Raw genomic sequence first — 12934 nt, forward strand, 5'->3', positions numbered from 1 at the left:
ATTGCTTATAACCTAAACCAAAAGTTAAACTTATACCTTAACCTAAACCTATAATATATAACCTAAATCAAAACCAAAACCAAACCTAAACCTAAACCTATAACTTATAATCTAAACCTAAACTTAAAACCTAATGTATTCTCAAATCCCTAAACCTAAACCTACACCTAATCCTAATCTAAACTCCCTAACCTAAACCTAAACCTAAACTTGATAACCCAAACCTAAACCCGATCCTGAACCCAAACCCGATTTCCTAAACCTAAACCTTAACCTATTCTCAATTCCCTTAACCTATTGCTTATAACCTAAACCGAAACCAAAACCTATACCTTAACCTAAACCTAAACCTAAACCTATAACCTATAACCTAAACATAAACCTAAAACCTAAATGTATTCTCAAATCCTTAAACCTAAATCTAAACCTTAACCTAAACCTTAACCTAAACCTATAACCTATAGCCTTAACCTAAACCTGTAACCTATAGCCTTAACCTAAACCTAAAACCTAAATGTATTCTCAAATCCCTAAACCTGAACCTACACCTAATCCTAATCTCAACTCCCTAACCTAAACCTAAACTTGAAAACCCAAACCTAAACCTGATCCTGAACCCGAACCTGATTTCTTAAACCTAAACCTCAACCTATTCTCAATTCCCTAAACCTTAACCCATAACCTAACCTAAACCTAAATCTATAACCTAAACCTAAACCTATAACCTAAGTGTATTCTCAAATCCTTAAACCTAAACCTACACCTAATCTTAATCTCAACTCCTTAACCTAAACCTAAACCCGATCCCGAACGGGATACCGATTTCCTAAACCTAAACATTAACCTATTCTCAATTCCCTAAACCTATATCTTATAACCTAAACCTAAACCTAAACCTAAACCATAACCTAAACCTAAACCTAAACCTATAACCTATAACCTTAACCTAAACCTAAACTTAAACCTGTAACCTATAACCTAAACCTAAACCTAAAACCTAAATGTATTCTCAAATCCCTAAACCTAAACCTACACCTAATCCTAATCTTAACTCCCTAACCTAAACCTAAACCTAAACTTGAAAACCTAAACCTAAACCCGATCCCGAACCTGAACCCGATTTCCTAAACCTAAACCTTAACCTATTCTCAATTCCCTAAACTTATAGCTTATAACCTAAACCGAAACCTAAACCTATACCTAAACCTAAACTTAAACCTAAACTTGAAAACTCAAACCTAAACCCGATCCCGAACCCAAACCCGACTTTCTAAACCAAACATTAATGTATTCTTAAATCCCTAAACCTAAACCTACACCTAATCCTAATCTCAACTCCCTAACCTAAACCTAAACCTGAACTTCAAAATCCAAACCTAAACCCGATCCCAAACCCGAACCCGATTTCCTAAACCTAAACCTTAACCTATTCTCAATTCCCTAAACTAATTGCTTATAACCTAAACCGAAACCTAAACCTATACCTTAACCTAAACCTAAACTTATAACCTATAACCTATAACCTAAACCTAAACCTAAACCTAAAACCTAAATGTATTCTCAAATCCCTAAACCTACACCTAATCCTAATCTTAACTTCCTAACCTAAACCTAAACCTAAACTTGAAAACTCAAACCTAAACCCGATCCCAAACCCGAACCCGATTTTCTAAACCTAAACCTTAATCTATTCTGAATTCCCTAAACCTATAGCTTATAACCTAAACTTAAACCTATAACCTATAGCATAAACCTAAACCTAAACCTAAACCTGTAACCTATAACCTAAACCTAAACCCAAAACCTAAATGTGTTCTCAAATCCTTAAACCTTAACCTAAACCTATAACCTATAGCCTTAACCTAAACATGTAACCTACCTAAATATAAACCTAAAACCTAAATGTATTCTCAAATCCCTAAACCTAAACCTACACCTAATCCTAATCTCAACTCCCTAACCTAAACCTAAACCTAAACTTCAAAACCAAAACTTAATGCTGACGCACGTCACCCACAAAGCAACCCCTCTCCTCCACGACTCCCTCTCTTCCCACTACTCTGTGGTATGGTTGCGGATGGGAACCCATCCACCATGATTGCTGTCATCATGGTGGGACCCAGTCCTCAATCTAAACCGTTCATTAAACTCCCAACCCACTAACTCACCTGACATTATTTTTTATATCTCATTTTCTCATGCTATCTAGAGGAAACGAGAGAGAAAATCATAAAAGAAAGATTGTGATAAGAAAAAAAGAGATCAGGAGAAGGGAGAGTATCCGTGAGGGTTTAACATCGAGTTCAGAGTCGATCAATCCAAGCTAGTACACGTAGAAATCAACATCACTTCAGATTATTTTCCTCCCATCACGCAATTTTTTCATAACAGGTAGGTGATCTTTCCCTATTTGAAAAATTCATAAGAAATTGCCTTATATAATCTGGATATTGGAATATTCATAAGGAATTCCCTATTGAAGAATATTCTTTATGTGACTACTGAACCAATGCAAATATTATTATTATTATTATTATTATTATTATTATTCTTCTTCTTCTTCTTCTTATTTTCTTTGCATTTGATATTATCTAATGGGATGATGAATATTTATATGATCAATTATTATTTTTATTTATGCAATGATTCTTACAGATGCTCTGATATTATTTGTTACAATGTTTCCTTGTAAGTTAGATGTATCTTATGTGAATAATTATTTGTTTTATGCAATGATTCTTACGGGTGCTCTGCCCAGGGTCATTCCCGAAATGATCAGCACAACACGGTGCTCTGCCCAGGGTCATTCCCAAAAGGATCGGCACGGGTGCTCTGCCCTGGGTGATTCTCTAAAAGGATCAGTATACACGGGTGCACTACCCTGGGCTTTTGTTCCTAAAAGGTTATACCGGTGCTTTACTGAGGGTCATACCCTGAAAGGATCAACACCGGTGCTCTACCGTGGGTCATCCCCTAAAAGGATCAGCACACATGAGTGTTTTGCTCACTCCAAATTTTAGTATTTTTAGAAAAGTTATGTTAAATAATTTATTCATTTCATAATCATAAATGTTAAATTATTTACTATGATTTTACATCCAATGTTCGTCTTATTTTGATTAATATGTCGAGATTAAATTTAGTAATATTTGTGAGATTTTCAACTCGGGATTGATGTGATCCTATTGAGTTGTCAACTCATTATATTTTAACCGTTTCAGGTTATGAATATTTCGAAGATGCAGGGTACTACTATTAGTAGTGGAGCATGGAACGTGGTTGGATGCACATGACATGTCATTCTGCATAGGATAAATTTTATTTTTATTTTAGAACTCTAAATGTAGTAATGTTTGATTTGATTTTCTTATTTCAAGTTAAGTTAAATAAGTATGCATCGATGAAATAATAAATTATGTAATTAGTTATCATAGTTTGTGTTTGGATTTTAAAGTTTTAGGCTATGGTGGGAAAAAAAATGAAATGCATATGAAATGGACATACTTTATCTTTTTATTTTTATTATTTTTATTTTTTTTAATATATATGTCACGGGTCTGGAATTCGGGTCCTGGACACCCTATTCGGATACCCGAATTTTGGAACGTGCCAAACATGGCTTAATTAAATCCCACCACACCATCACCAAGGATGTATGCCACTAGACAAAACCCACAATGGGAACTAAAATGAGTTGGTAAAATAAATGCTCCACTTTAGCTTGGATATGGCTCATGTTTGGACTCATCCCCTAAAATGAGTGGGCGAAATGGATAGACCCAGTGGATATAGCACATACATCACGGTGGCCCAACAGCATGGGGCTGCAAGGCATTCCCTGTCCATTTTACATGGGCCAGTACAGGAACCGGCTTCGTCAATCATTTCAACAGAACTCAGTTTGATTCACTTGTGCATCCAAACGCAGCTCAAAGCCATCCTGTTGGATATCATTTTGAAGCACTAGCTAGCAGGAAGAGGAGAGTAACAACGTCCGTATTACATCCAGACCATTCATCACGTCGGCCCCACTGGGAAAATTCTCTGTCACAAAAGATAGGCCAATCTGCAGTCCATCCATCGGGTGGGCCATTTAAAGAGTAGACCAGCCTAAATTTTGTTCCAGTGATGTGCTCACAACAGGTGCGACTGATGAATCTCCACAGCATTCCCCCCAAAAAGACATAAAATATATCCTTTAGTACAAAATTCAAAATCTATGTTTTTTTTCATACTCACTTCACAATCTCACCAACCTCCATTCCAGCCATTGTATCATACAAAGGCCTATTCAATGTCTCCGGCAGGTAGAATGCGAGCAAACCGCCGACAATTCCACACACCCCAAACACCATGAACGGCACTCCCCCTCCCAAAACCACCACCAATGGCGACAGGATTGCACCCATCTGCCCCGCCTGTGTCGCGCACCCCAGCGCTGCATTCCTAACAACCGTCGGGAATAGTTCTGCCGCATAAATAAACAGCAAATTGTAAGTTCCGGCCATCCCAAATATACCCAAAATGCCGCACGCTGCTCTTACCGTCTTCAAAGAACCTGCACTTACAATCAAGCTTCCTGCAATGCAAAACACTCCACTAAACCACATTGTTCCAATTGTTAATGGCTTCCGGCCGAAAACATCCAATAGCCATGCAGTTAACGCGAATGCTGGCATTTCTGCCACTGCATTGAGGGCAACGTTGATGTAGAGGTTTGTTCCAAGGTTAACAGCATTTAAGCTCAGACCATAGTACACAACCGATGTTAGGAAATTGATAATGACGATTAGGATTAGGCGACTCCGAGTAAGAGGTAATCGGACAACGTCAATTAGCGAGCTCGAGGTTGACACTTCATTAGTTGGATCGTCACACTTTTGTGAACTAGCATCGTCTAATGCGAGTGATACTCCATCAGGGAGGTGCGTCCCGTTGCGCTCAGCGATGGCATGCATGACTTTCATGGCTTTGGAAACGTTACCGTGGACAAGGTACCACCGCGGCGATTCAGAGATGAAGGGGATTGCCATGATGAGGAAAAGGAGGGATGGTATGGAGGCGATAATGTAGAGTTGCCGCCATGACTGGAAGACGTAGGCCATAGCTGCGAGTACCGCAATTCCACCTGAGAAGAAGTAGAATGCAGACATACCAACCAAGCCTCGTTTGCTTGGGCCAACGGGCTCAGTGGCGAGGACGAATGCACATAGGCCGACGCCACCAGTGCTGAGGCCAGTAAGGAAGCGGAGGAGCGTGTAGATCCAGTAGGTCGGTGAGATTGCGGTTAGGCACCCAAAAATGAGATTCATGACAGAGACGATGGTTAGTGAACCTTTACGTCCGAGGAAGGAATCGGAAAGATGTCCAAACACGCCAGCACCTGTTTCACTAAATAAATATAGTTAATTTGATTTATATGTATTTTTTTCTTGTAAGCATTGCATGAACATTCCAGGCATACCTGGTTTGTATCGGCCGGTATTTTATAAATTTTTGTGTAATCAAATCCAGCCGATATTTCATACCTTGACCATTTTAATTATTATGATGGGTCATCGAACTCGAAGGAAAGTTGGGCAGGATTGATTCTTGTGACCAATGTGGAGTGTCCCCCGAGGTTTGGATTCCTGGCATCCATTGATGAAGTAGAATACGAAGCACTCCTCGTCAGGTTCAGATTGGCCAATGCAATAGGAACCTGAGCCTTAAAAATCCACCGTGATTCTCAGCTCATAGTCAACCAGATCGCCATGAAATACCAAATTAGATGAGAAAAAATGATTATCTATTTACGAAGTTCGACAAATATGAGATGATCCTGATTCCCGGGTCAAAAAATACCAAGGTAGATGCTCTAGATAAGCTAGATGATAACCTCTCGAATTCTTGTTTGAGCCCAGTATCAGTCAGCCCAACTAGAAAAAGATCCTGCCTATAAATCAATCACTGAGCTGATAGACCCGATTATACTTTACTTATAACTGGGTATGAAATTTTGTAAGATCCTAATGAATATGGAATTTCAACATGGTGGGAAACTTTTTGGATGATCCTAACCATCGGATAGAAGGAATTTTGGATCTTGGATCTTGGAGTGGATGTTGCCTGTATTTTGTTTAGTTTGATAGGTCTTTCGTAGGCTTTGGATCGGATGGCTATGATTATCTGATGTGAGAGAGCTTGGCCATTGGCAATCCGATCTGGCCCCACGAGGTAGAGACTGATGTCCTATTTTTATTGCCAAAATGGTTGTGCCCCATCACGTGTAAACCATCCGCTCATTGATTGGGAATTGTCCATTTATTTGAGCTAATGGCAGAGAACAGTGCAATAATTACGCTAATCCGACGATCCTAGCCATCCATAGCACTAAATGGACTCTTAAGATCGTGCAAAGAAGAATAAGTCCAATGACCAACTTTGAATCATCCGTTCGGATTACCCACCTTACATTGTTCACTACTAAAAAAGACAATTCGGTCAAATGCTGCTGACCATCTGATCTGATCTAGGGCTGGCCGAACAGTCTGTTATGAAAAGATGATAACATTCAACTGACAGTATAATATGATCCAAGCCATATATGTGTTAGGGTGAAAATACCGTCTGAGATAAGTTTTTAATGCAGGGGCATTTTTAAAGCGGGTAGCTTGTGGGATGCAGGGGCACACATAGGGTGAATGGCCTGTGAGAGGCGGGTGGCTCGTGTGAGGTGGGTCCCATCCGTATGAGGCGGGTAGCTCGTGTGAGGTGGTACCTATATGATGTGGGGCTCACGATGGTGTTCAGCCAAAGTCCTAACCCATGCGATATGGGGCCTGGGCTATGAGATAAAGGGATTAATTTACTATAACATATTATTTTGAGCTTTTAGAGTAAGTAGTTAATTGTTATGCATCAAATTAGTATTAGAGTGGGAGGTCTTGTGTTTGAGACTCTTCATCGGCTCTAAGTAGATGTTATCCTCTATATAATTTAACTCTCTTAACTAAGATATTAGGAGTGGTTTTTCTTTAATTTCACTAGTTTTGTCTATATAATCTAACTCTCTTAACTAAGATATTATGATTGGTTTTTCTTTGATTTCATTAGTTTTGGTCATAGCCGTTTATCAGTGTTTTAAATAGATAGAGCTTTAAAAATTGAATGGATTATTTGAATTTTAATACAATGGAGATTGCTTGATCAGTGTCATTACTCTAAAAAAAGTGCTCTACGACTTGAATGGTCTGTATAGCCATAACGACTGCCACATGCGAAGAGGATGAGAATGCCATTAAAAGTTCTGTATGTTATCGTGATATTGATGGGCCATCCAATAAATAATATACAAACATGGTAAGAGCATCTCGTGGGGAAAATGGGATGAGGATCTGAAAAGGATATGCTCAGTGCTCTGAGAGCACTTATTAAGTTATAGTGCTCCTCGTTGTAATGGGACGTTTTGTCCAATCCATTGATCTTGACCGTTCACTAGAGCCATCAGACATATCATGGCTACCATGAAAATATCAAAACGATCTGAAAAATGTTAACTGTTTGATCTATGGCCTTAATGTGGCTGTTTAGATCATTTACAGGAAAATAAGTCCAATCTACAATTTGATCCTTTCTTTGTTAGGGTCCATCACGGACTGGTTATGATCCTAAGGGATCACTTTTATTTGGAAATCATAGCCATATCATCAATGGCTTGGAAAAAAAATGGCCGTAGAAAATGAGGCCAGATGGACGATGAATTGGATCATCCAATCAGTGCAATGTTTGGATGATAACAAATGAAATGTGTTTTTAAACTTAATGGACAGTTCAGATCAGTCGATTAGACTGTCCAAGCGTACGGATATAAGTAGGATCACTGTAACTAATAATGTTCTGAGAGCAGTGGAGCATCTCTCATAAAAAATAAAAAAAAAACAGAAAGAAAGCCAATAAGCATCACGCAAACGAAGAAACTTCCAAAAAGAGCTGTTAGAAGAAGTTTGACTTTAAGAAAATCTAGAAAACAGAAACATGGTTTGCTAACATCCTCTCACATGGTTGATATCTTGATTGGACGGTTAGGATTGTTCAGTTGGTGTGGTCTTTGCAATGGTAGCCATCCAGAATGGATTCCACTGGATGAATGGTTTGGATTCGCTGATCGTGTAGCCATGTGTGATATCGTGCCTCGTAAGAGGAAAACTTTGACACTCTGAAGTGTGTGGCGGATGATACGCAGGCACTTATAAATTGCCTAGAAATTCCATGCATGGGATACAGGTAATCATGTCCAAATTTCGGGTCCCAGCTTCAACGTACCGCTACCAAAAAATTACGGTTACTTGATGATCCGACGATCGGAGGACAGGGATTTGACGGCTAAAAATGAAACTTATCCAATGGTTCCCTTTCAACAAATAAGTGTCCACCAATCAGAGGTTTGGATTATTAATCCAATCTGATTTTGGAATCGTGAACTAAAGACATAGAGTTTTACAATTTAGCCGGTTTAATTTGAGTTGATATATTCCACGTGCACAATTACTAAGTGCATGAGTGTCAAGAAAAATAGTCTGCAAGAGTATCAAATAAACAACCCTGACCGGACAGCTCAGATTATTCAACGACTGGTATTTTATTTTTTTATTTTTATTTTTTCTTTTATCCAATGTGGGATCGGTACGGGTTTGGACTGTGGTCCACCACAAAAGTGGCCCACGATTTATATTCTGGACCAACATGCATGTAGCCCACGTGTACAGTGGATGGGTTGCCTCGATTTAATAAACGTGGATTTAATGAGGTCATATGCCGACTTCGGTGAGGCCGTGATCGTGGGCCCACCTTGATGTATGTGTTGTATATCCACGCCGTCCATCCGTTTTTGCATAAGCAAATATGAAGCAGATAAAACTTTCAGGGTGCCGACATCACAAGAAATAGTCAAGATCGAATGCCCACCGTTGAAAAATTCCTAAGGCTTACTATAATGATTGTTTGCCGTTGATAAGGTCACACTGCTGTTTTAACCGTAGGCATTCAATTACTACTATTTCTTGTGGTATGTTCCAACTGAGATTTGAATCCGCATCGTTTTAACCCAAGCCCTAAAATGAGTTGTAAAAACGGATGGACGGCGTGGATATACAACACATACATTAAGGTCGGCTCTAAGACCACGTCCTCACCTAAGTCGGTGTTTCCTGGCTGCACCGAATCCGGGTTCGATTTAATAATAGCCCTTGAAACGACCGTCGTCAAAAGATACCGCGAATCGTTCGTGACGACAAATGACTGTTTTGCCCTTACACGTTGCAATTTGCAGACTCACGTTGAATTTTTAGAGCTGAAGAATCGGGAGCGGATTAGGTGCGGCCCCACCCTCACCCAATAGGGTACGGCTGTTACGGTAGAACACAACTTGATGTATGTATCCACAATCCACACCGTCCATCCATTTTGATAGATAATTTTAGGCCATGAGCCAAAAATTAAAGCAGTTCCAAATATCAAGTATATTATACTTATAGGAAACAGTGGTGATTGACCGCTCCACCGTTAAAAACTTCCTAAGAAAAAATATCAGCTCGATCCAAAAAATTTGTGGCCCGCAAGAAGTTTTTAATGGTTAATCACCACTGTTTCCTATGGAATGGTGCACCTAAATTTGGATCTAGTTTATTTTTGGTATAATGCCATAAAATAATCCATCAAAACGAATGGACCGCGTGGATATGAAATATATACATTAACGTGAGCCCTACAGTAGGGGCCCGGCTTCAGCGAAAATTTAGCTTGGCGACACTTAAGCCCCATGTTTAACTGATCCGAACCTTTGATGCGATGGGCCCACAAACTATATGGTGCACTGGAATCTCCCAGATTCAAATATACCAACACTTGGATCCAATTGAATCTGAACCATTGATATTCTCTTAAATATTAGCTGCATATTTGTAGGATATGAATCGAAACGCTACACCTTCTAATCCAGGGGATTTAGGGTTCAAAACCTATCAACGATGGGCCCATCATATCAACGGCTTGGATGACCCTAAACCTTTGCAAAACGTAGTGCTCCATGAACATAAAAGAAGAAGATGATGAAAAAAAAAAACTTACCGACCATGCAGCCGGCGAAGAAAGCCGACTGAGCCAAGCCGACCTTATACTTCTCTCCGCAGACGAGCCCCCACTCAGCCACCGTCGAAACGCCTGGCCCACCTATCCACTCCCACGTCCCGGGTTTCAAATCGCAGACCGTCCGTGGATCCACCACGCCACCGCAGCCTGGCCCACCACCCGGAGCCGTACACCTCCAAGCCGGCTCGCGATCGGCGAAGATCATGACCATTGTATGGAAAGCCTCGAGCGCCCATGCCAAGCTGGTGAGAACGAAATGCCTCATTTGCCAGTGCCCGAAATCCCCCAAGAATCTCTGCAGCATCTCGTCGATCCCGATCTTCTCCCCATCATCGGATTTCTTCGTTAGGAGGGCCGACGAGAGATCCAAGATAGCAGAAGCCGGTTCCACCGCCATTATCTTTCCCTAATTCCTTCGGTAAGGATATACATTGAATTGAACCGCTTTTAAAGGGAGGGAGATTTGTTTTATTTGGTATATAACCCTGCACTCGTGACAATCGTGTTAGAGGTGGGAAGTAGGGACGGTTGAATTGGAAACGGATTGGCTACACCCCTGCCACCAGCCAATGGCTGTGGTGGTTGGTGCTCTGTAGACCCCACCACGATGTATGTGTTTCATCCATGCCGTCCATCTATTTTTGTAGATCATTTTATGATATTAGACCAAATGAGGAATACAACAATCTCAATTGGACCACATTACATGAAACAGTGTTGAATGAACGTCGACCATTAAATTTTTTTTGGGGGCCATAAATGTTTTTGGATCAAGCTGATCTTTGTTTTTCCTCCTCATCTGGGTCTTTATGACCTAATCAATCGATTGGATGTCAAATAAACAGTACAGTGGGCCTCGGAGGATTTTAATGGTGGATATCCAATCAGTATTGTTTTCCTGTGGTGTGGTCTACTTGAGATTTATATCCATCTCATTTTTGGCTTGAAGTCCTAAAATTATCTTTAAAAATGGATGAACAGAATGGATGAAATACTTGTTGTAGTTGTGCTTCATTCTTGTTGAATCTAGGTATAATGGTAGCTTCCCCATGTGCAATTGGTAACAGTGCGTTGTTGGTTTTAACAACCACTTTGCTGCCATGTTACCTGGTAATTAAGGGTAACAAACTTTGATTTTGCCACTTTGCCGCCATTGTACCTGGTAATTAATTAAGGGTCACAAACTTTGATTTGGTCTCCTGTCATGTGATTGGAATATCCTAAGTCAATGATCTAGTGCCTATATTATAGTTAATGTCTTTAGGATTGAAGACCGTCGCGAGTGTTTTTTCTTTGCAATTCTCAATAGTGGCACCAAATACCTCCTCTTGAATCCTGTTTAAGTGGTATATCTCGCATAGTCCAAACTCAACAATTTGATCTTGCTGGAGTTGCTTGGACCTCCTAATCTTCTTCACATTCGCTCTAATAGCTCATTGTAGTCATCAAATTTCCTTCATTCGCTTATTTCTTTTGTAGTCTATAGTCACGAGCAAAGTGACCCATCTTGTCATAATTATAGTACTCGATGTTTCATCCTAAACTCTATTGTTATCGATTACCATCTATGTTATTTTATGAAGTTTCCTCTAGTTGAGAATTATTTTTTTTCACAAGTTAGCCTTAACAATCTTTGATTTCTTTGGTCTTGTGATGGATTTTCCCTTTCTTCTTCATTTTCTTTTATTAAAATGCTGGCCATTTTGCTTAATCTTAGTCAGACTTTCTTGATTTGCTAATAAACTCTCAAGCTTTACAAGAGACGGTTGAGTCGGCCAACCCCTGATGGTCGTCATGAACATGTTATACTCGAGTCTCAATCCTCGAGCAATAATGTGCCTCATCCTAACTTCAATGATTCACAAATCAGGATCGATTTGTGAGATCTTGTTACAAACTTTCATGAAATATTGGTCAATTATCGTTGACCCTTGTGTATCTCGTTTTTAAATATTAAAGATGAGCATCATTTGTCGTAGTAAAGAAAGTTGCCAATGTGTCCCAGGCTAATTTTAATGTATCATCTTCCCAAGTGTACTCTAACAAATCCTCTTGAATTGTTGTCTTTGCACGACTTTTCCCACTTTAATCCGCCACAGACATGGTGCTTTTGTATCTTCTTTTGAACGTGCAACAGTTTCATGGTCGCTGACGACCTCCTAGAGATCCTAACCTTGTAGGAATGATTCTATGCATGAACGCTAGAATTCATAGTTGTGATTGTTCAACATTTTGAGCCATCCAAGTATATTTGCAAGATCCGCTATCATGCTTGGTGTGATCACCCGTTGATCTTCACTATTAAGAAGCTCAATCCCTGATCAATTGACTTCATAAAGTCACACTACTCACAATAAACCGTCCTTAAAGAGAATAGTTGCTCCAATACCACTTATAAGAAGAGAGAGAAAAATAAAGTACAAAAATCTTATGTATATAAAAATAAAGATACATACAATTATTACAAATCACAAATACAATTTATACTTTCGATTTATACATTTATTCCTCCTATGCTTATTATTGTAATACTTACAACAATTAATACACCAAGCAATTACAATTTTTGTTGGAAAATATTTCATAAATAATATTTGAAACTAAAAAAAAAAAAAAAAAATTAACACCGGGCTGAATCATATATGTTGGGGAAAAAATAGGACAAGTCCAGGGACTCGGCTATGGAATGGTCCAATTCTACTAACACCGCCTGGGATCCCGAGGCAACAAGCCCGACCAAGACAAATATATCAAGTGCCTGAAGGAGAGACTTGGCTCGGATTGTAGGAAATGGATCCTAACCGAC

General features: G+C 39.5%; 2 protein-coding genes across 2 annotated transcripts in view; both read right to left on the reverse strand.

The window, feature by feature from the left end:
• Window positions 1–8620, reverse strand: part of LOC131237701 (uncharacterized) — a 91168-nt gene extending 82548 nt beyond the window's left edge. Inside the window, exon 1 of the mRNA XM_058235610.1 lies at window positions 8614–8620. The gene's annotated coding sequence lies outside the window, so the exon portion shown is untranslated. The remainder of the gene's footprint in view (window positions 1–8613) is intronic.
• Window positions 4198–10584, reverse strand: LOC131237713 (organic cation/carnitine transporter 4-like). The gene is made up of 2 exons (XM_058235642.1): window positions 10108–10584; window positions 4198–5383 (listed from the first exon to the last, which is right to left on the reverse strand). Exons 1-2 carry the CDS (start codon window positions 10523–10525, stop codon window positions 4236–4238), a joined length of 1566 nt encoding a protein of 521 aa, XP_058091625.1. The 5' UTR covers window positions 10526–10584; the 3' UTR covers window positions 4198–4235.
• Between the last annotated feature and the right edge of the window lie 2350 nt (window positions 10585–12934).

The sequence above is a fragment of the Magnolia sinica genome, chromosome 1, assembly GCF_029962835.1.
Source record: "Magnolia sinica isolate HGM2019 chromosome 1, MsV1, whole genome shotgun sequence".
Taxonomy (NCBI): domain Eukaryota; kingdom Viridiplantae; phylum Streptophyta; class Magnoliopsida; order Magnoliales; family Magnoliaceae; genus Magnolia; species Magnolia sinica.